This window comes from Callospermophilus lateralis, chromosome 3 (genome assembly GCF_048772815.1).
Source record: "Callospermophilus lateralis isolate mCalLat2 chromosome 3, mCalLat2.hap1, whole genome shotgun sequence".
NCBI classification, from domain to species: Eukaryota; Metazoa; Chordata; class Mammalia; order Rodentia; family Sciuridae; genus Callospermophilus; species Callospermophilus lateralis.
Genome location: NC_135307.1, coordinates 191,103,364 through 191,126,514, shown reverse-complemented (window position 1 = coordinate 191,126,514; position 23,151 = coordinate 191,103,364). Strand labels below are relative to the sequence as shown.

Below are 23,151 nucleotides of genomic sequence, written 5' to 3'. Positions count from 1 at the left end.
AGACTGTTCTCTTACAGGAATAGTTTTGCGGTTCTCAGCATTTAAAAAGATACTGGTTCCAATATGTTTTATTGACATCAGTTACTGTAAGTCTGATTCATTTTCTGCTTATTGATTTCTGCCCAAGGTGAAATTCATGACATTTAACAGAAAACATAAGTGATTTTTTAAAAAACAGACACTTATATGAAGGACTGTAAAAATAAGGTTTAAAGTCAGGGACACTTAAATAAGCAGTTTTTAAACTTCTTTGTTAATGATTCTTTCCTAATCCCACGTATGCAGGCTCTAAGAGCCTACTGTGCTGAACTCAGAATGGGCTTCTAAGTTCTGGTTGAGGCACTTCCCTCTTACCTGCATTAGGGTTTCAGGCCTGACCACCATCATCCTGCGCTTCCTCAGCCACAGCGTTTCCAGAGGGGTCCCCTAAGGCAGCTGGACCATTTTCAGCTAAAGCTGCCTCAGAGCTTAGGGGATCAGAGTAGCTGTTAGCACCAATGTGGAAAGTGACTTTTCTCTTGCTGTCACCACCAATGACAGCAGGCCTGTTTTTATATTTTTAAGGATTTTCTATTTTCAGGGGCTATACAACCAGTGTTTTTTGGTACTGGGGAGGGAACCCAGGGGCACTCCACCACTGAGCTATATCCCCAGCCCTTTTTATTTTTTGTCTTGAGACAGGGTTTCACTAAGTTGCCAAGGCCGCCCTCAAATTTATGAGTCCTATCTCAGCCTCCCACGTCACGGGCACTATAGGTGTGTGCCACTGTGCCTGGCCACAGGTTTTGAAAATTAAGTAAGTTACCACTTTGAAAACTCTGGTAAAAGTTTCCAGACAGTGCTGTGATTTACTGTGAAGCTTCTCTGTTGTGTGCCCCCATCTGCAGCCTCCCCTCCCCCAGGCCCTGGTGCTGATGGACTGGGCTTGGGCCCGCCCCTCCCTGCCACACTGCACCTTGCCACCGACAGGCCTCCTGCTCCTGCTCCTCCATGCCGAGCCTGGGGCAGTCCTCACCGTCACTTTCATTTCTATGTCCTCTCCTGTGTTCAGTCTAGGGTTTATGTTCTCAGTGACTGCCAGGAGCCGGGGCAGACACCTGTAATCCCAGAGGCTGGAGGACGCCAGACACAAGTTCAAGGCCACCCTGGGCAGTTTAGCGAGACTCCCAGGACAACCCTGAGAAGGGATTCTGCGTCCCCTCCCTCCCTCCTCCCCTGACTTGCTTTTTCCATATGGTTTTACAAATGCGTGTAACTGTTCTGTTAGTGACTTGTAATTCCATTATCTTCTAACCTTGGCCCAGGCACTGTACAGGGTGACCCCGCGCTGGCAAGAGTGATGACATATCTTGCTGCCTGACCAGTGTTGTCCCTTCCTCCTCCTCTCTCTTTCAACTGCTATGTGAGATTCTGAAGTGCCTGGTTTACTTTTTAGCATCTATTTTTATTTAATACATAGTCACTTTAAAAGTCAGATCAGAACTGACTTCATATTAATTAGCTAAATTTTCAGATAAACTAAAATGCCTAAAAATAAAGCTTATCTGAAAATTTAACAATATGAAGGTTATTACTACTTGTTTCCTGGGTGTTTTTTTAAATTTATTTATTGGCATGTGGTGCTGAGGATCGATCCTAGTGCCTTACGTATGCCAGGTGAGCGCTCTGCCACTGAGCCACGCACGACCCAGCCCTCCTAGGGTTTCTAAATGGGGTGTGTGTGTTTATGCGGAGGTGGGGATGGAGCCAGGGCCTCCTGCGTGCTAGGCCGGTGCTGTACCAGGGAGCCACCCTGCAAGGCTTTGCAGTGATGATGCTTCCCTGCTGACTCCCATGTATAAAGGTGTAGCGTTGCTTTCCATCTGAAAGACATTGAACCTCTAATGGTTTTTCAGAGTATGCTTTGCTGTACAGAAACTTTATGTTTCCGTTTATAATGCGATTTACAATTAACTAAATTTGTTCAACACACATTACTTCGAAGATCTCATTTCTAAAATGCCAGGTGAGCCCAACACAGATGCCCACTGTGTATGTAACTCCTTGTTCACTGGCTGGCACAGGAGTTCCCAAAGGGGCACACCCTGTGGGCTTCCTTGTTGCATTTAAAGCCGTCGCCTTCTCTGTGCTTCTCGTTTCCCTTCCGTCCAGCTCGGCCTGTCCCTTTCTGAGGACCAGCACTTGCCCTCAAGTACTAGGCAGTGACTCAGATGGGTCAGATTCAGTTGGATGGTCATTCGGGAGGTGGGGGACCTCAGAACATGTGACGGTTGCTAAGGGACTCTGTAGTTCTCCGAGTTCCAGCGAATGAGAGGTCCACTGGAGTTTCATCTTCCTTTAGCCTTAAATCAGGAGAGCGCGGTCACTGTGCGGGGATCACCTGTCTGCTTGGCCTCCACGTCTTGGGTAGCCGTCTGCGACCTCTCCCCGGGAGGCTGCGGGGGCAGCTGCCAACAGAAGCAGACCCTCGCCAGCTTCCCTCGGGGACAGTGGAGAAGGCACATACGGGGCTGCATCTGCTGCACACTCTCGGGTGCATTGCAGCCCCGTGACGTGGACCGTGACGTGAAGCGCCTTGGTGTCGAGTCGAGGACCGCGCTTCGGACCGCGCTTCGGGAGCCTGTGGGACCATCCTCCAGTTCAGTTCCCAGAGTCACATGGGATGCTTTTACTCTGGGCCTGGGCCTGTGCTGGGAGGTGACAAAGGTGAGGGTCTAGGTCCTATTAGATTTCTGAGGCTGGTGGGAAGCAGCCCCTGCCCCTTCCCGGGCAAGCAGTCCTGTAATGAGGAAGAGTCTACTTCGGAGCCAGTGGCGGACACGCAGCTGCCCGTGGCACTGGAGAGGCTGTCCGAGCCTGGGAGGCTGCTCTCTGTCACTGAGGGGTGCGTTCCATAAAAGCAAAGCATCCCTGTGGGGTTGAACCGGCTGTTATGCCTGTGTATTTTCAAGAGAAACAGAAATCTCAACCAAGTGTCAGCTGTTTGCCTGGTTAGATTTGGGAGTTAATTTGGATGTTGAATGTATACACTTAAAGAAATGTAAAAATTAGTTGCTCTACTGCTCTGTCACTAGAATTTTGTCACTGAGTTGCCCCCGGGAGGTCGTCTGAGGTTACCTTAGGGAGGGAGGGGAAGTCAGGAGCTGCCACTTGGGGTTCTTCAGGTCGCGTGGTTTTGCTCCTTCGCCCTTTTGCCTCTGTGAAGACCTCCGGTTCAGCAGGCGCTGGTTAAACTCCATTGAGTCCTTGTGACTCTTTCTGGCCCACCTCAGGCATAACTCAGGAAGAACTTGCTTTTATTCTCTCACTGGGTTAGATTCATGGGGCTGATTCACATCTCTTGGAGTCCGATGCCCATATGAAATGATTTGGTGAAACTGGAGCCATTTGACCTCTGCTGGGGTAGCCCGGCGGCAGGCGTGCCGTTTAAGAGAGCACACACCTGTTACAGGTGACGTTCGAGTCTGTCACGTTTCTGAAGTCTACGTAGCAAGAGCAAGGAGGGGCGGTAAGGAAGTGGGGCAGAGCATCCCGTGGTCACAGTGGTGTGTCGGTCTCCACTGGCGAGCGCGCTCACTTGGGGTGTTCCACCCTGGAATGTGGAGCACAGGCTGATGGTCCTGACGTGGTCAGTCTGGTTCAGAGGACACTGTGGAAAGCGGCTCCATGGCAAGTTTGATATTTCATTTTGGGTTTGGCCACTACATTTACCCAGCAGTCATCTTCCCATCACTTTTAGGGCCTTTATTTTGTTTTCTTTATGAAGATTTTGGACACTTGGTAGATTAGGAGTATTTATTTGATCGTGGGTGGACATAATAGAAAACACTTCTAGGGGTACTGTATACTTGGGATGCAAATCTGGTGCCTTGTTCACTAGTTGGGAATCTGCCTTTTCCACAGCCGCTGGAAGCTTAGCTGCCTTCAGTAGAGTTCTAGAACACGGAAGCCTTGTTTTGCTGTAAATCTGGAAGCTTCCCAGTGGGCAGTCCACTCCAGACCACCGAGGTCTACCTGGGACCATCCAGGAGTGTTGCATCCCGTCCTGAGACCCCAACCATGGCATTTTATCTTACTAAACGAAGTAATACTTGCACTTAGAGCATGCATGATTTTCCCCTGTGCCACTCCAAAGTAGAGGGCCGTGATTCCTAATAAGTCATGCAGGAACTGTCCCCTTGTCACCACCTCTGATAGCATCGCCGATCTTCAGGCTACCATCATTTTTTGCCTGGGTGGTTACGACAGCCTCCTGACCAAGTCTTCCCTTCTACCTTGACCCCTGTAGTCTCTTCTGCAAATAGCAGCCAAGAGGGATGCTGTCACTGCTGTGGGCAGAAATCCTCCATGACTTCCTTTGGTGACTCTAAATAAAAGCCAAAGGGCTTCAAATCGCTGCTGGGCATGCTCCCTCAGCTCACAGCTTCTCCCGGTTCCCTTCGCTCAGCCTGCCTCCAGGGCTTCCCTGCCCCTCATACTGGCCAAGCTCTGCACCAAGTCCCCAGCACCTAGCTCGCTCCTACCTCCACCAGGTCCCTCCCATACTGTTGTGTCTGCTTGGTGTCTCTGTGACCACCGTGCTCAAGTAGTCCGCCCACCTTGCCGCCCCTTCCCTGCTTTAGTTCTAAGTTAGCACTTGCCTGACCTCTGACAGACTCTGGGCCCCTCTTTTCTCTTGTAGACGGTAAGTTCTGTGAAACAAGGCCATTTAACAGTTCTTTATTGTAGCTGAACCCAGCACAACAGCTGGCACTTGGTGACCCTGTATACTTGTTGAATACATGCTCGTAGTCTAAAATCTATTTTTTTTTAGTGACTAATATTAAAATCTTAGATATTTAAGACATTACCTGGATAAACTAGAGAGGGATATAGATAGCTAGGCCCAGAGGTTAACTTCCTGCCTGGTGGTCTCACTGAGTTCAGGAGAGGGAGTTTGGAGCTCACAGAGCAGGATGACTGGAATTTGCAGAGTGGAGCATGCCGGTGTGAGAGCGGGAGGATCTGTGCGCCCATCTCTGAAGGGTTGCGTGAGTCTTGGCTCAATACAGTGCACACCTCGGCTGGAGCCCCCGAGCCTGGATGAAGAACAGCTGTGGGGACAGTGTAGCTCCCAGCATTCATTCAGGTTCATGTCATCTAGGATGGAGAAACCCCTGTAAAGTGTGGGTCATTCAGTAGAAGCAGCCAACAAAAAATTATTAGATATGCAAATAAATCAAAAAAGGCAAAACAGTGCAATTTATGGCTAGGAAAAAACTCAGGCACAAACACAAATACGACAGATGCTACGTTGGCAGGTAAGGACGTAAGGTTATTATGAATAACTCCCTGTTTAAAGGCTTAAAGAAAACGGTGACATGATGAGAGGATAAATGGAATCCAAATAGTACTTCTAAAGAAGGAAAAAAGTGGCATCTAAGCTGAAGTTTTCACTGAATGGGGTTTACAGCAGTTAAGGCCCCATAAAAGAAAAAAGAGAATCTGTGAACTTGAAGACAGACTGATGAGAACATCCAAGTGAAATACAGACAGGAGGGGTGGGTGTAGGCGTCTCCTGTGGAACAATAATGAACAATCTCAAAATCAGTGTAGTTTGCATTCCCTGAAAAAATATTTAATGGAATTGTGTCCAGATTTTTTTCCAAATTTAATGAAAAATATAAAACCATAGATTCAAGAATTTCAGTGAACCTTAAGCTAAAGCCAAATAGGCAGAAAGAAAATGACAGGGAGGCCCACGGTCATCACCACCAAGGAAGAGAAAGGCTTAAAGGCACCAGCGGTGGTGAGCTTGTGTCTGTGTGTACGTCACCCACACCACACACCAGGAAGATGGAGACAGCTACGAGCTTTCTGTCAAATACTTTGAATGAAAAAACTGTCAAGGTATATCCAGTGACACTTTTGTCAGAAATGAAATCAAAATAAAGAACTTTTCTAGGAGAAAAAAATGGAAGTATTTGTTACCAACTGACTAGCAGAGATACATCTGAGTCTCCAAACAAGAAGAGACAGGATCTTAACAAATGAGTAAGGAGTATCAAAACTGGCCTATGTTTAGATTAATATGAAATACACTTCTCATTTTGAAAATTAAAGAGATAATTGTTCAAAGCAAAAATAAAGGTACCTTGCAGTATTTATAACAGAAGTAAAATATAACAATAGCACAGAGGATAAGTAGGGGCAATAGAAATATTCCTTTCTCACATTGTTGGTAAAGTGTCATATTAGAAGGTAGACTGCTATGTTAAATGCAGATTATAAACCCCATAGAACTACCAAAACACTGAAGGGAGACGTCAGCTGTGGAGATTAGATGGAATGTCAGGAAAGAGGGAGAAGGGGACAAACCAAAAGAAGGCAGGAAAAGAGGAAAGAAGACTAAAGAACAAACGGGCCAAATGCAAAACAAGTAAACATCTAGCAAGACAATAGCTTCTGATCAACCACGTCAATGATTATATTAAATATAAATGGTCTAAATACCCGAGTTAAAGGATGAAGATTATCACATTAGATTTTAAAAGCAAGAATTACTCTATAGTATATATAATAATTCATTTTAAAAATGAAGACATAGATAAGCTAGGAGTAGATGAAGATATACCATGCACACACTAATCACAAGAAAGCTGAGTGACTGTATGATCAGAATTTAGAATAAGGGATGTTACTGGAGATAAATAGATGTTTCATGATGAGGGAATCACTTTGTCAGGGAGACATTTGGTCCTAAATGCAAGTGTACTTCAAAACAGCTTCCAAATAAATGAAGCAGAAACCAAGAACTGAAAGGAGAGGGAGACATTCATAATTAAATGGATTTCAAAGCTGGGTGTGGTGGGTCACTCCTGTAATCCCAGGTACTCAGGAGGCTGAGGTAGGAAGACCTCAAATTCAAGATCAGCCTGGGCAATTTATAAGACCTTTTTTTTTTTTTTTGAAGGGCTGGAGATGTAACTCAGTGGTGCAATGTTTGGTCAGCATGTTTGAGACCCTGGGTCCAATTCCCCATGCTGCAAAAAAGAGGAGAGGGAGGGAGGGAGGAGAGAAAAGAAAGAATTGGGATTTTAACACGCTTGTCTTAGCAACTGGTGAAGCAATCGATTGTGGAATAAAGTAGACTTGTTGGTACCAAGCAGGTTTGTACTGGCTGGGACTGGGGGCACAGATGAACTTTTTGGAGTGATGAAAATGTCCTCTGTCTAGGTCACATTGGTAATTACATGGCTGAAGACATTGCTTCAAACTCAGTGAACTCAGCATATAAAATGAACTCAGCATATGTGTCAGTTTTACCTCAGAGATGCTTAGAAAAACTTAAGACCAGTGTAGTTTGCTCTGTGAGCATACCTTAATTTTAAAATCTATTTTTAAAAAAGTATCATGTGGATCCCTGTGAAGTTTCCCAGCATCCTATTAAATGACATATCCATTTGCTTTCTCGCAGTGAGTGCTTCTTCCATTTCCATGTGGCCATTTCGCCGGAAGAATTCCTCCCTATTGCTAAAGGCTTCCAGTTACAATTATAGGTAGAAAACAAACTGAAGACTTGGGTTTTTATTCCTTTAGTTTATTTTGGGGCTCTGCAGATAGCATTTCCCCACAAGCTTAGCTTCTTCCACAAATGACGGGGATGGACGTGTTGGAACTGGGTCCGTTTCTTTGTTCTCAGGTAGGCTCACATCTGTCAAGGGCATTGAGGTCATTAGCTCATCCCTCCTGAGTCAGAATCTCCTCCTGCCTTTTCATAGTTTTGTAAATAAATAGAGAAGCAGAATATGAGCACTCTTTTTCCTGGTATTGGAGTTTGAGCAGGGGTGCTTAGCCACTGAGTTACACCCCCTAGCACTTTAAATTAATCAATTAATTATCCTTATTATTATTTTTTTTGACAGGGACTCAGTTGCCCAGGCTGGCCTTGAACTTGTGATTCTCTTCCCTCAGTCTCTCAAGTAACTGGGTTACAGGCCTGTGTTCCCACGTTTTTCCCTTCCCTTAATCCAAGAAAAGAATGTGCCCAGGGTCCAGTCCCAGGAGCTGGCAGTGAGGTCCCACGGTTTGCTGTGTCTCTCCCCACAGGGAGCAACTTTCAACTCCTGCAGGTGCTGATTGCAGCTTGTTTGTGTCCCAGTTTTAGATGGATGCTTACCTTTTGATTCTTTAATTAAGACGGCTGTGAAGTCCTGGATTTCGTTTTCTTCACCAGCCTTCCCTTTTGTTTATCCCTTTCTCTCCCCTACTCTCCTCCCCCCTGCCCTCCTCCCCCTGCTCTTCTCCCTCCCCCCGCCCTCCTCCCTGTCCTCTTCCCCCAGTTCGCACCCCCCCCCCCCCCCCCCGCTCTCCCCCTGCTCTCCCCCCCATTGCTCTCCTCCCCCCCCTCCTCCCCGCTCCCCCCACACTCTTTCCCCCACTACTCTCCCCCCACTCTCCCTCTGCTGTCCTCCCCACCTTGCTCTCCCCCCTTCTCTCTCCCCTTCTCTCCTTCCCCCTTCCCCCCTCCCCATGCTCTCCTTTCCCCTTCCCCTCCCCCCTCTCCCCTGCTCTCCTCCCCCACTCTCCCCCCCACTCCTCCCAGGACACTTCTTGATTCAGTCAATGTTTGCTGTATGCCTGGTTTTGGGACATGTGCAGGCTCAGATAGCGCTGTGCCATGCTGTTTCTGTTTGGGGATTTTCTGTTAATAGCTGCTATTTTCTTTGCGTAGTTTCCTGGGTACCTGTACTAATTGTTCCCTACCTTCTCATGGCATCTCAGAATAATTTTCCAGGTGGAGTTAAGGGTATGTTTTTCTTAACCAAATTTTACCAAATTATTTCTGTGAATATCAATATCAGTATTTAAAATATCTGAGGTGCTTTTACTCTTTTTTGTGCTTTTTTTTTAACACAATGGCTTTACTTTTTTATGTGGTATTGAGAATCGAACCTGGGTCCCACCTGTGCTAGGGGAGTGCTCTACCGCCGAGCCATAATCCCAGCCCTGTTTTTTTGTGCTTTTTTAAGACTTCAGATGCTGAAGTGAAGTTCGCACTCGCAGAACCTCTCTGTGCAGACTGGCCCGCGTGGCTAGCGGCTGCTCTGCTGGACAGAGTGGTTCTGTGCTTTCTGTTGCAGGGTTTTCATGAGACTTCCTTTTGGAGGCTGCATCCATCTCTCTGGTCTGTGGACCTGCTGCCCATAGCTGTCGTCTTAAAACTTCCTTTGCTTTCTCCACCAAAGTCCCCTTTTCCTGAAGTTCGTGTCTTCTTGTGTCTTCTTGTGTCTTCTTGTGTCCTTCTAGTAGTTTCGCTAGGGGCAGTCACCATAGTGCCAGAAGGCGTGTTGCCGACACTGCTGTCTCTGCGTCAGACTGGCAGGAAACTCCATTTCCAGAGTTTGGGTGGAAACTTTCTTTGCCTCTGTTCTTAGGTTGGACGGTTTTCCGTGTCCCTCGTCGTGCCATCTTCACTCAGGTGCAAGGACATGCTGAGAAGGAGCGTGGGTGGTGAAGTGCAGACACGCAGGGGTCGCGGAGTGATTTTGTTGTCCCTTCCCATTTGTGGACTGTGGGGCTGGGGGTGCATTTCTAGGTGGGAGCTCGGCTTCCTTCAGAATCTGGAAGGCATCGGGCATTCTGGCCAGCTCTGCGTGCGCGTGCCAGTCCACAGCCATTCTGATCACCTTCTCCTTTGAAAGTGAGCTGTTTTCTCCTCAGAAACACTGAATGTTCTGGAGTTGCTCATTAATGTGCCTTAGGATGGGTCTGTTTTGTCTTTAGGATAAGTACTTGATAATCTGGGAAATTGCCTTCAAAATTTTTCTGATGCTTATAGTTTCACTTGGTTTGCTTATTTTATAGATTTGTTTGTTTGTGGGACTAGGAATCAAACTCAGGGTGCCATGCATGCTAGGATTTGTTTTTGGCTTTACTTTTTAGAGGTGTTTTCTTTACTTCTATCTAAGCCTTCAGCTGAAATTACCAATTTTGTTTCTAATTCCAAGAGAAAATTTTGTTTCTATAATATTCTGTTCTTAATTTATAGATAGGTCTTTTCTTATCTTTCTGACCATATTGGTAACATATTCTAAAATTTTCTTGTAGTTGTAAACGGACAGAAAGCCTTTATGTTCAAGTGGTGCTGAGCCCACCCCCTGGCCCCGCCCCGCCAGCAGCCCAGCCCAGCCCAGCCCCGCCCTTGGTCACGCAGTTTGTTTCATCCAAGGGGCTTTTTTCCTGGTTTTTGCCCTTTTCTTAGAAACTGTCCTGTCACATCTTGTCATCAGTGTTGTCTGCATGTGACAGAGTACAGGTAGATGGGGAGCCCCAGCAGGTGGTGCGGTCACAGGCCTGGGCTTCCACAGCTGTGGGAGGATCTGGTCCCAGCCTCCTGCCTGGAGGGGAGGGGCCGCCAGCGGTGTGCATTTTTTGAGGGAAGGACAGGTCTGGTGTGCAGCTTGCAGGGTGTCCCTCACCCCCTGGCTTGGGCGGGGCATCTCCCCCTTCACTGTGCCAGTTCAGCTCCAGTTTACATTTTCCAGAAAACAGACTGGGGACAGCCCCGGCTGCTGATGTGTCGGTGGCTCTCCCAGGTAGTGGCGCTCCTAACAGGCTGACTTCAGCTTCCAGAATCCTGTCACCATTGTCTCACTAGCTGCTGTCCATTGTGGGTTTGTCTTTTTTTTTTTTTTTTTGAATTGTGGTAAAACCTACAAAATTTAGAGTCTACCACTTTAACCATCTTTGCAGGTACAGGCGAGTGGCCGTGAGCGCAGCCAGGCTGTGTGGGGGTCTCGGACAGTTCTAGAACAGATGCACCTGTGATTGATGGCTGTGCGCTCGGGGGAGTACGAGGAGGGAACGGGGTGGCCTGTGTCGTCCTGGAGCAGGGCCAGGCAGGGTCTCTTAGATCCCGGAGGGAGGCGGCTCCCCGCTTAGTGGGAGAGCAGGGATCTGGCTGGCGTGCGTGTCCTTTTAGGAAAGGCTCCGTTGGAACTTGAGGCCTGGCATTCCACGCTCCTGGAGATCTGCCTGCCCACCGTGTCCTCCAGCGTCTATTGTTCCTCCCACTGCCCACTCACTGTTCCTGGCACAGGGTGACTCTGCAGCCTTTGCCTGCTGGGTGTTCCTGAGTGAAGTGAACGCTCCCCACCTCTGTCTCTGCCTCCGTCCTCACCGTCCTCATCCGTGGCTCCCAGCCAAGTCACTGCCTCCCACCCCACACCTGGGCTGGTCCTCCTGTTTTCCTCCTGGAACCTTGAACACATCTCTGACCTATCACCCCACCTTCCCACACAGCCCGGCCCTCTGCAGTGTCTGTGCCTGGCACGCCGCCGCAGGTAGATGTCCTGGTGGATGCCCAGTGCCAGAGATTTCAAGAGAGCTCTTTATGCTTTTTTGTAGGACATCCGACATGAAGCCAGTGACTTCCCCTGTAGAGTGGCGAAGCTTCCTAAGAACAAAAACCGAAACAGGTACCGAGATGTCAGTCCCTGTAAGTATCCACCCGCAGGCCGCTTGCCCCTCCTCCTGCAGGGCCTGTGGGTCAGCTCGCCGTTAGCCCCAAGGCTTGCAATAAATCGATTGTAGTCGGAGGTTTATGACTTGATTGTTTGCTGTAACAGGGACATTGGAGACTTATAGTAATGGCTCATTTTTCCAGCATTGTAGAGGGAAGGTTTCAGTTTCTGGAAAATTCAACAAACAGTTCAAAGCACTTTTTTTTAGCTTGACTGTTTTGTGGTGAATCATTTTCCTACCAGCTGAAGCAGAGTGGAGCAGGCCTAATGGAACCTTTCTGAGTGACTCAGCAGCAGTATTATTAGCCCAGCCTCATGTTGAATCACAGGGGTGCCCCACACAGGCAGTCGGGTGGGGGCTGCGGATCAGCCTCTAATTGTGCATCGCACCCCTCCAGCCCCGCCACGTCTCTGCCACCACTACTGCTCCCTCGTACAGTGTGGGTGCGCCTGCTGGCCTCGGCACCCTCCTGCCTTCTGAGCGACTGGCACCCAGGATGCCAATATCTTGAAAATAAATAACTGAACTTGTTAGAATTTGTGTAAAACAAGGAAAACCAGAGCTGATTTCAAGACCTGGGCCTAGAGGAGACAGTCAAGCTAAAAAAAAGTGCTTTGAACTGTTTGCTGACCTCGGCAGCCATCACCCTGCACAGGGTCTGCAGACCCTGGAGGGGACTCAGAAGGGTGATGGCTGCCGAGGTCTTGGCAGTGCTCAGGTTCTGGGACTAGAAGTGGTGAGGAGCGTGTGCCTCTTGGCCGCTGCACGGTCCCCGGCTGGCTTTGCATCTCACTCTGCCACTGAGGACTGTGTGGCTCCGGCAGCTGGCTTTCTTCTCTGACTGCCATTAAGACAGGGGTCACCCTTACCTGTGGGAGTGTGTGACTATGGAATGAAACGCATCAGCCGCTTAGCCCAGGGCCTGCTCAGGCGTAGAAAGCACTCAGTGAATATGGGCTGAGGCGGAGACCGCTGCCACCAGGACATCTGAAGTGCAGTCCTGGGTCCTCAGGTGTCACGGTGGTGCCCGAGCACCCGATGCTCTTGTTTTAGCATGTCTAGACCGAGGCACTGCATAAGTATTTATTAAAAAAAAAAAAATGAATAAGAACAAAAAACCTTGTTGGTGCCGCTGTGAAGCCCTGCTCAGAAACTTCTGGAGAGCTGATTTGAGTGGATGGCACGGTGAGGGTTTACCTCTTTCCTATGGTGCCAGGTTACCCTGGGTCACTAGCTTTTGCCGTACTTGCTCTGAACCAGGGAGCGATGTTGTCTGTGATATTCATTGGCTACATTTTTACCTCTTATCTAAATGGTTTAAGAACCAGTTTTCCAATATTTAATATATTCTTCCTGGGAGGTAATTCCTGAACTTTTTCACCCAACCTCACTCCTCCTGTCCTCCTTTTCCTCCCCCACCTCACCTTCCAGTAGAAAAAGTAATTTGCTGTTCACATTAGGGGGAAAGGGGGCATGAGTCCAGGTGGAAGGGGACCTGCCACCTGACTCAAGACGCTGATGGTGACAAGAGCACTCTTCTGCACCAGCAGCTGAGCTCAGCTCTGCACTCACATGCCCTGGTCACCTCTTCCTGAAGTACCAGGGGACGAGTTGTCACCCAGGGCCACCTGGTGTTGTCTGAGTCCACCAGCCCAGCAGTGCTAGTCACACGATTGTTTTTGAGATCTTTTATTTCCGTGATCCACTTAGAATTACCCAAGTGTCTCAGTTTGTACCAGCCCTCACCCTCGTGGTCCAGCGGTGGCCAGTGCTCGGGCTCCCCTCTCTCTGGAGCCCTTCTCAGAACAAAAGCCACAAGCCACTCACCCTCCCTGTAATTCTGCGTCTCCTGTTGGCCTCAGAGAGAAGGTGCTATTTAGGGGTGGTCACCTGGGTTCATTGTCCCTTATGCTGTGCCAGGAATGCAAGTACCCACCTGCTCCCGTGGACCAGCATGATAAGGAGAGTGGCCCTCAGGGTGGCGCTGCTCTTGTGAAAATCATGACGAAAGAAAGTGGCGCTGGTTTCCAATAACCTGGGGTAGAAATTCCAAATGAGTTTATTTTTAAAAACTAATCTAAAAGTTACATTTCTATATTGGTAGTGTTTTGGGTTTGGAGTTTTTTCCCAGCCAAATTCTCTTTTTAAAGTCTTTGATGATGACATTTGAAAGGCCTGAATTAAGTTAATTGTACTTGAACTTTAAAAAAAAAAAAAAACTTACATAAAAGAATCCCAGGTATGCCTCCATGGCGCTGGGTGACGGGCCATCAAGTCTCATGCCCTGGACACAGTTGGGTGGAGGCGTGGTCACAGCCTTCCTGCTGCTGTCGCTCACTGTGCCAGCGACAGCTGGGAGGGCTACATGGGATTTTTTGATAAATTTTGTTCCCTTTCAAAGATTAAAGCCACATGGGGCTGGGGCTGGGGTAGAGCACTGGCCTGGCACGTGCGAGGCCCTGGGTTTGATCTTCAGCACCACAGAAAATAAATAAATAAAACAAAGGTATCGTGTCCATCTATTAAAAAAAAAAAAAAAAAAAAAAAGATTAAAGCTGCTGTGTTTTTTACCCTGTAAAAGTTTGTTAAGCATTAGAAAATGGCTCCTTTGGTGGCCCAGTGTGGCCCTCCAAGTTTGGGGAGTGTGATGCTGTCACAGGGAGGACTAGAGCAGACCCTGGGCTGGGGCCTGTGCAGGGCCTCGTGTGGCCCGTCACTGCTGCTGCTCACTCGGAGCTGCAGACGCTCAGAGAAGCCTTTTGCAGATGCCAGTTGCCCACACAGAAGGCAGGTAGCGCCCGCCAGCCCTGGGCTCCCCTCTCTGCTGTGGGGTGCATGGCTGTGTGGACGTCTCACCCCCAGATGGACTGGGTTCTGTTTGCCTTTCAGTTGACCACAGTCGGATCAAGCTGCACCAGGAGGAGAACGACTACATCAATGCTAGTTTGATAAAAATGGAGGAAGCCCAGAGGAGTTACATTCTCACCCAGGTAAACAGATTGTCTGGAATTTTTTTAACCTTAACTTAAAAGAGTTTAAACTGTCTGTGCCTGCCATGTTGTTTAGCAGTTCAGGTGTTTAATAAACCAACGAGCGAAATAGGAAAAACATCCTCCTTTGAAGATTCAGCTTGTTGTGACCCTGCTCTGTTCCGGAAGGTGCAGAAGGGCGGGAAGGAAGCACAGAGCAGCGGCTGTAGGTTGGCAGCAGCCTGGGGATGGGCGATGGCGCACGGCCTGGAAGGGTCTGTACTGTGCTGATTCTCGAGGGACAGCGCCAAGCACCTCTGGAAGAGGGTGGCAGGAGGCTAGTCACCTGTGTCCCAAGAGCCATGCGGAACTCCTCAACATGGCCCCTTCTTTTGGCCCCGAGAAAAGTGTCATTAGAGAACACGAACAGGCGTGAATAGTCACTGAAAACCTCCACCAGCTTTTGGCATCTTCATGGGGAGAAGAGCACGCGGTGGTTTAATGAGTAACCGAGCCTCTCGTAAACACTTAATGGTTTGTGACCCCAAGACCGCAAGTATCTAGACTGGGTAAAGCCGACTCTTTATTCTTACTGATTAATTAACTAATTAAGTTATTCACTGTTCTCCATCTTGCCCTGTTACCTGAGGCTGGCTTAAAGAGTCTGAAGTTCCCCATTGGTTTTTCTCCGTGATGGTCACTGTCTCGCTTGTCGGGCTTCTGTGGGATGATGGAGTACCTTCTGCTTGCTATGTAAAAATGGAAGTTCTGGCAAAGCTGGAAGCCTTGGGAACAAAGGCTGCTTTGGACAGGGACCTGGGCCAGGGCGTATGTGTCACTGGCCCTTCTCGCTCCCTTCTTGTCCTACCTGTTCCTCTCCACCCGTGACCCATGCCTCCCAGTCAGCGTGGGGTCCTTCAGCTTGGCCAGTGCGGCCGCAGGGCATGGAGTGAGTTCCTGGCTTGTGCACCAGCCGCCCCCAGGCCCCAGCCCCTGCTCCTCCCACACCTCTGGGTGTCGGGCTGGGCTTCTGGGAACAGGGCCCTGGGAGGTGGGGCCTCCTGCTGAGGGCCAGGGATGAGGCCCAGGACTTCTCCAGGGTTTCTCCTGTGAGAGGCCACCTTGCTGAGGTCAGGAAGCACTTCAGTCCCCCATTCTAGGGCGTGTAGGGTCAGCTTGAGCATTGAAGGGTTTCCCGCGCTGTCCCCCCACCCCCTGCCCTCACAGTTGTTGGAACCTGTGACATTCCGCCAGTCCTGTTGGTGGGCCCACTGATGTCAGTGAGCTGCTCACGCGTCCCCTTGCCCTGGGGTTTTCAGAAGGAATCAAAACAGCCTCCCACACAGTGGCCCTCCCAGTCTGTGTGGCTGGGACCTTCTCCGAGCCAGACTCAGGGCATGAGAGGCCCGGTGGCCATCCAGGGACTGGGTGACGTGTGCTGTGCTTGCAGGAGCTGCGTTTGTTAGCTGGGGAAGGGTGGCCTGTGTGAAGGCCTGTGTGAAGGCCTGTGTGAAGCCCTGTGCTGGCCGGAGCTGAGCTGGGGAAGGAGGGAGCTTGCTGAGGGCAGGCCGCTGCAGGAGGGCGGGTGGGCAGAGGAGTCGGGCAGCTGCGGGAACTCCAGCGGGCGGGCAGAGCACTCTTGGAGAGGCGGTGCTGGCCCCAGGGAGCAGCTCGCCCTAGTGGGTGGCGCTGGTGACGTTCCTCCCAGGCAGTGCTGCATCCTGGAACACTGGTGCCAACTGGGCGGCGGACTGCAGCCAGATAGGCCAGCTGCTCCGCAGGCGTCCCCGTGCCCACCTGCATGACCATCTGGGTGTCCACATTCCTGTGTTCCTTGGTCCAGGAATGAAGGCCGAGTGTGGTCAGGTCTGGGTTGATGGTAAGAGTGGGGCTTCCCTCTGCTGGGTGCCCCCGAGCGTGGGCTCAGTCCTTGGTGGCTGTGAACATGCCCTGTGACGAGGAGCTGTTTACACTCAAGGGAGATAGAGGGGGACAGAGGCACCTGCCTGAGGTCACAAGGTGATAAATGATTGGAAAGTCACAGTTGGTCACACTTTTGCTGCCTCTCACTGCCTCGAGAGTTTTGTCCCACGTCCCACCTGCCTTTGGCGAGGAGCCCGGGAGACCCTCAGCCAGCCCAAGCCAGGAAGCACGTTGGCAACCTGCGTTGGGGTGCGCCACTGTGTGGTGACACAGGACTGTGACAGCTGCCCACCAGGCTAGGAGGGCAGTCCTGTTCCTGCCTTAGCCGCCATCCTGCCTGGGCTGGGAGACATGAGGTGCCCCCGACTGCTGACTGTCACAGGTAAGCCCATGCTGTGGTGTCCCCGCGTCACCGTGTCTGGTCTTGTGTGCTTGCAGGGTCCTTTGCCTAATACGTGTGGGCACTTCTGGGAGATGGTGTGGGAACAGAAGAGCAGGGGTGTGGTCATGCTCAACCGCGTAATGGAGAAGGGCTCGGTAAGTCGCACGCTGCTTCCTCTTGATGTCACGGCCCCGTGGGTCCTGATTTATTTTTATTTTAAATTACGTTTGTAGTTCCTTTGCATAGCATATTTGTCATTTAAAAAAATCATAGAAGACCCATTTGTTGTAAGCAATCAGTTCCCTGAACAGAAAGGGAGAGGAGCCAGCCTGCCGTGGCTGGCCCCTGCTAGTGGGCTGCCCGCTCCATGCGGGGCTCCTCGTCCCCTGCTGTGGAGCTGGGTGAGCGCCGCTGTCCTTGACAAGCAGCTTTTGGTGCGTGTTCATGGAGCCTGCCTCCCGGCTGGTCAGAGAGCCTCCTATGGACATGCAGAGGTGGCTGCGGAGCCCCGGAGGCCGCTGGCCTCGAGGTTAGATTTGTTGCCCAGAAACGCCCAGAGCCCAGCAGGGAGCCGCCCTCTGCACCGGTGTCTGCTGGTGTGTTCACGTCACACTCTGCCATCGTGGGTTCTGTGCCACTGTTAAAGCCCTTCCCCTCCCACGTCTGTCCTTCAGCCACCCCTGCTTCAGCTGCTGCCTCAGTCCATTCTGAACCATGCTTCCAGAATGTTCTTCCTCACACAGGCTGAAACCCCTCTGTTTCTCCTTGCTCACAGGAGGACACATGGTGGCTTACAGAGCCCTGCACTCAGGCCTGCTTACCTCACTGACCCCACTCTCCAGACTCCTGCCAGGACAAATTTTCTCTTTCAGTTTCTTAACTGTGTTCTTTGATCCAAGGGTCTGAATCACAGCGCCCACCCTCATCCCATGTCCAGGTATCCTCAGGTTGCTGCCCTCAGGTCACCTGGTAACTGTGCCGTTCTTCATCCTTCTCTCTGCTGTAATTTCCCCTCAAAAGTCTCTCTGTTGTAGGAGTGGCTTCGTAGGCAGGGCCAAGACTGGCATTCAGCAGGGCCACAGGCTCCTTGCTCCCCACGCCCGCCCCTCCCTGGCTCTGCTAGCTCTTCTGGGGCTCCCCAGCTTCAGAGTCAAGTTGAGGTCCTCGGAGAAGATGAGCTGAGGATCGTGGGGATGTGCAGCCTGGGACCAGAGAACTGGGTATCCCTGGGCCTTGCCCGGCTTGGCACTGTGCTCCTGGGGGTCAGCTGGGTGCTCTCATAGCTGTCCTGGCCGCCTTGGACAGAGAAGCCACCCTGCAAAGAAAGCACAGTCATGTTCCAAAGAGTAAAAATTCAGTGCACAGAAGACGCGCATCAGAGAGGGAGTGGGCAGCGTGTGCCTGGCACCAGCCACAGCGCCACTGTCTCCTGCTGAGGAAGCAGCCTGGCAGCGCCTGAGAGACAGGCCCTGGGCTGGAGTCGCTGCGGCCTCACCTGAGTTTCACTGCGACCCCCTTGTGAATCACGCAGGCTCAGTGTCTGCGCAGTGACAGAGGCAGCCAGCCTGCGGGTTCAGACCCTCCTGCGCCTCTCACCGTAGGACTGCTTTTTTGGTGAAAGTGGCTTTTCACTCTTCCCTTTCTGCTTCTGTGGCCTGATTACTACAGGTGAGGTTCCAGCCCTGTCCTCCCGCACTCCTGTCAGCAGTGCCGGACACCAAGCTCTAGGTTCCCAGGGCGTGCTCTGCTGGGGAGCCGCCAGTGATTGAGCCCAGAGCTTTGGAACCTCTCAGCACAAGTGACATTGGGCTGGCCATTCTCTGCTGGAATGAGCTGACCTGTGTTTTAGGATGATCAGCAGCTTCTCTGGCCCCGCCTACTAGGTGCCAGTAGCATCCATCTCCCAAATGTGGCACTCAGGCTCGGCTCTCCGGGGTCCCTGGGGGGCAGGATTGCTGCTGGCTAGAACTGCTCTGGGTGATACCGGGGGTTGGGATTTTTAAGTCAAGATATTTATTCAAAAAACATCAGATTTTCCTTTCATTGATTGATTTGATTGTTGCTTTCATTTCCAGGAAAACCTCTTTGCTATTAGTTCACAGTTTGCTTTAGCAACTGTTGTCATATTACAACACGGAGCTGGGTTGGGTGCCATAGTTACATGCTCGTCACTGGGCCTTGTTGTCTCCTACCCAGCAATGACCATAAATAGACCACAGATCACTGTGACAGTCGTTCCCCCTTGAGATATAGTAATATTGGCCATCAGAACCGTGGCTGGTGGCCTGAGGTGGTTCACTGTGAACAGGTAGCAGCGCTCCTTCTGGTCTGCTGTAAGTGTCCAGTCCAGTCTGGTTATTCAGGCATTCAGATTGGCACAAAAACCACTGCATGTTTCTTGGGGATCAACATCTTCAGTTCTGCATCAACAGGATCACTCCAGAAGGGTTGGCTGGGGTGGGGGCTTGCCGAGAAGCCGCTGGGTCTGGATGGCTCTCACCTGGCTGTCCCCGTCCACACTGCCCGTGCTGTGACCCGCTTACAGAGAGTTTCCATTTGCTTTCTGCTTTCCTTCTTTCACCAAATAGCCCAGGAAGTTCCCCTCTTACTGTTGGCAGACCTGACTGTGACCTCCTGGGACCTCGCATTCCTGGAAGCCAGTTTTGCTGAAGATAATTGTGTGTGTTGGACGGGGGTCACGCACATGGCCAAAGTGCTTGTTGGTTCAATTTTAAAATTGACTTTAGACACGTCAACATGGAGCGAGCCTGTGTGAGGGCTGGCTTGTTGCTCAGCCAGAGGAAGTGAGCTCTGTGAGTCTCTCTCGCCCTTCCGGAACTTGGCCTGTATCTCTCCCAAACCCTGTGGAGCCACGGTTGGGCTCCGGGCTTCTACGCACATGAACCTGCATCTTGTCGTGTGGCCTGTGCCCATGCACCTCCTGCTCTGTGCACCAGCTCCCTGTTCATAATTGGGAAAAACCACGTCACTCATCTCAGAGTCCAAGACTGGCTCCTAGAGGTGGTTCCTACGATGGCTTGGCCACTTATTTAGGAAGGCCTGAGGACCCTCACTGACACCTGCCTTCATGGTGGAAATGGCAGCTACTCGCAATGCCACCACTTTTCTGTCTGGTGCCAACCAAGATAGGCCCCAGTTTGGTTTGGTTTGATTTGGTACCATGGATTGAACCCAGGGACACTTAACCACTGAGCCACATCCCAGCCCTTTTTTTATACTTTACTTAGAGACAAAGTCTTGCTGAATTGCTTAGAGCCTTGCTAAGTTGCTGAGGCTGGCTTTGAACTTGCGATCCTCCTGAACTACTGGGATCACAGGTGTGTGCCACCATGCCCAGCTAGGCCTCAGTTTTGAGCCCCAGTGATGAACTCTTTTCTCATAAAGTCAGTCTCCTATTCAAGTTGGTGTGTGCCAGTTTAATAGGGTATCTGCAGTAGTGATCGGGTGCTTATTTTGTGTGTTTAAAACAAAAACTTCTATAGAAAACAACAGAGATGTTCCTGTAGAAGCCTAAAGAGTTCTTAATTAAATATTGGTTGATGGGTGCTTGGTCATGTGCCAGAAATCCTCTGTAATCTTAGTTTTTGCCCAGATTGTAAAGACTTATTAAGCTTTATTTTTAGTTCTGAAAGTGAGTGCTTGCCAAATGGAAGTGAGATGGAAAACTTGTCTGCCCAGCCGACGAGCTGAGGGTCAGTGGGCACTCGCTGCCCTTTGCTTCCTCTCTCCCTGCTCGTGGTGGTGGGAGCCCACTCCAGCACAGGTGACCTTGAACCACCAGGTCAGACTTCCTGGGGTCCAGCCAGAGAGTGGGAGGGAACGCGTCCTGGCCAGGCCTTCAGAGGTCTTGCTCCCCGCGCCTCTGGCCCTCGGGCTCCATGGGGCTCTTGCCTCCTGGTCCGTGCCCACGTCCCGTGTGGCAGAATTGCCTTGGTGCTGACACCCAGCCCCATCCAGGGTCTCGTCTCATCTCCAGTAGCTCATCACTGGTGACTGGGTGACGTGGGTGAGACTGGCCCAAGCTTACGACAGGCTCTGGAGAAAACCCTGTTGGTGACACTCTCATGGGTGTCTGTCGCCTTTGCTTTGATCTTGTTTGTGGGAGCTCCCAGCCTCAGCGGAGCAGGACCGTCGACGTCCCCTCTTCCCTCATCGGGAGCCGCTGGCCCTTTGCCACCCCAGGGGAGGCTGCGGTTTTCTTGGCCTGATGTCAGCACCAGCTGGGCTCTGGGCCCCTATTGCCCTTCTCCTCTGCTCCCCTAGCCTGGATCTCTGAGGTCACTGCCCAGAGAGTGCTGGTCACCCTCCGAATCTTCCTTTTCCAGAGCTGCCTCTGTGCTCTTTCTTAGCCGGCCTGAAACATCTCCCTCATCTGAGTGCCCAGGACACAGTCACAGCGCTCTGCCCTCAGCCCTTCCCACTGTCCACCTTGTCACTGCTGGAGAAGTGGTCTCTCCCAGCAGACAAGGCCAGCCCTGAGTCGGCTCCTGCGCTCCCGTCATCCTTGGCCCCAGAGGAGCATCCAGTGGGGTCAGTGTGCATCCCGAGCGTGACTGGCACACTCTGGTGTTGTGTTGGGAATTGCAAGGTCTCCCAGGGTCCCTTGGCAGGTTGTCAAACTTTCTGCTGGGCCCACGCCCAGCCCTGCCCAACTGCTGTCCAGGGCACCCCAGCTACCCACCAGCAGAGTCGTCCTGAGTAACTGACATACGACTTCTCCCAGCAAAGTATCCACTAAATTTGAGTTAAATTTTCTTACTTAAACTTTTGACACCAAACTGGCAAGAATGTGTTCACTCCCACACTCTGACAGCTGGACCCCAGGAAAGTCTGACCTGGTGGTTCAAGGCCACCTGTGCTGGAGTGGGCTCCCACCACCACGAGCAGGGAGAGAGGAAGCAAGGGCAGCGGAGGGCCACTGACCCTCAGCTCATCAAGTAGTTTCTGAAATTATCAAAATAGAACTCAAGAAGTGTTTTTTGGACTGAACCAAACCAAACCAGAACAAAAGGGTGAGCCGAGCCCCCCCTCCAGCCCTCTCTGGGTGGGTGCATCCTGTGTGGCTCAGCCTTTCCAGGGCCTATTCGCGTCCCTCAGGGCTCATTTTCAGTTCCTGTGAGGTTTCCTTTGGGGTGAGGCATCTACCAGCAGCTGGGTCAGGTTTGGCTGCATACAGGCCCTTGCAGGAGGCAGAACAGCTGGTGGGCAAGGGTCAGACCCCTGAGCACCCCCTTGCTACAGAGACCCAGAGCTGCTGGGTGGTGAGGCTGAGCCCCGTCCCCATGGCCACCCCATCACTCTCCAGTGCCCCTCCAATCCCAAGAAGTAGGCTGCTACGCTGACCGTGTCTTCCAGGCTCAGAAAATTCTAGGCCTTTACATTGTCATAAAGTTCAGGAATGGTCTCCAAGCCTCTTGTCTTGGGAAAACAGTTGGTTGCTCACAATGATTCAGCGTTATTTCCTTCCATAGTTAAAATGTGCACAGTATTGGCCGCAGAAAGAAGAAAAGGAGATGATCTTTGATGACACAAATTTGAAATTGACGCTGATCTCTGAAGACATCAAGTCCTACTACACAGTGCGACAGTTGGAGCTGGAGAACCTGGCGGTAAGACCACCTGTACTCGGGCACCTCGGACACTTGCTAGTTGGGCTGTTTCTCCCTGACCCAGTGAAGCGTTTCTCTGTGTCTGAACCCTGCGCTGCACATGGTCTTGGGGTGAGCAGAGTTCGTCGTGCACCTACCAAGTGCCAGGGGCGCCCGGGAGGATGGGAGTCAGGTGCTTTCCCTCCACAGAGCTCTCTACCCTCCAGCACCAGTGAACTCCGGTTCCTAGGGAAGAGACAGGTTTCTCATCTACAAGTGATCTGTCCCTGCCCGGGCCACCTGAAAGCTAAATGCCGCAGCATGCCGCCGCCTCTGTGGTCTGCGGCCTCCAAGGAGTCTCCTGGGCTTGCTGCGGTCTCTCGGCCCGTGCAGGTCTCCTGGGCAAGGCCTGGGGTGTGTCTGCTCTGTGAAGAGTCATAACACAGCTGCTTGCTGTCACTAAAAGATTGTCTTGGAACATGGCAGGACACTGCTAAGAAGTACCACAGAGGGCCCTGCCCGTGAGCAGTCTGACTCATGACCTGGAGGGGTCCAGTGCTGGGCACGGTGGGAGGGGCTCCAGACAGAGCGGGGACAACACTGAACAGGTGGCCACCACCGCCTCTAGAGCCAAACTGCCCGTGTTTGAGTCCCAGCCCAGTTAGTGTGAGGGAAGGTGGGGCCACGGGAGCCTGGGGAGCGGGCCTGCTCCTGGTGATGGCGCTCACGTGCTGCGGCACAGCCCTGTGGTCCTATTACTGCA

The 23,151-nt window shown here is 51.2% G+C and overlaps 1 protein-coding gene across 3 annotated transcripts in view; it reads left to right on the top strand.

Moving 5' to 3' along the window:
* Positions 1–23,151, top strand: part of Ptpn1 (protein tyrosine phosphatase non-receptor type 1) — a 60,957-nt gene that overhangs the window by 30,323 nt on the left and 7,483 nt on the right. The window contains exons 2-5 of one of the 3 annotated variants that reach the window (XM_076851942.2): positions 11,389–11,459; positions 14,395–14,495; positions 16,836–16,934; positions 22,272–22,409. In XM_076851942.2, coding sequence (XP_076708057.1) covers positions 11,399–11,459; positions 14,395–14,495; positions 16,836–16,934; positions 22,272–22,409 — 399 coding nt within the window. In that variant the 5' untranslated portion in view covers positions 11,389–11,398. Of the gene's footprint in view, positions 1–11,388; positions 11,480–14,394; positions 14,496–16,835; positions 16,935–22,271; positions 22,410–23,151 lie in introns of all 3 variants that reach the window. The other 2 variants (XM_076851941.2, XM_076851943.2) reach the window with 2 other exon arrangements.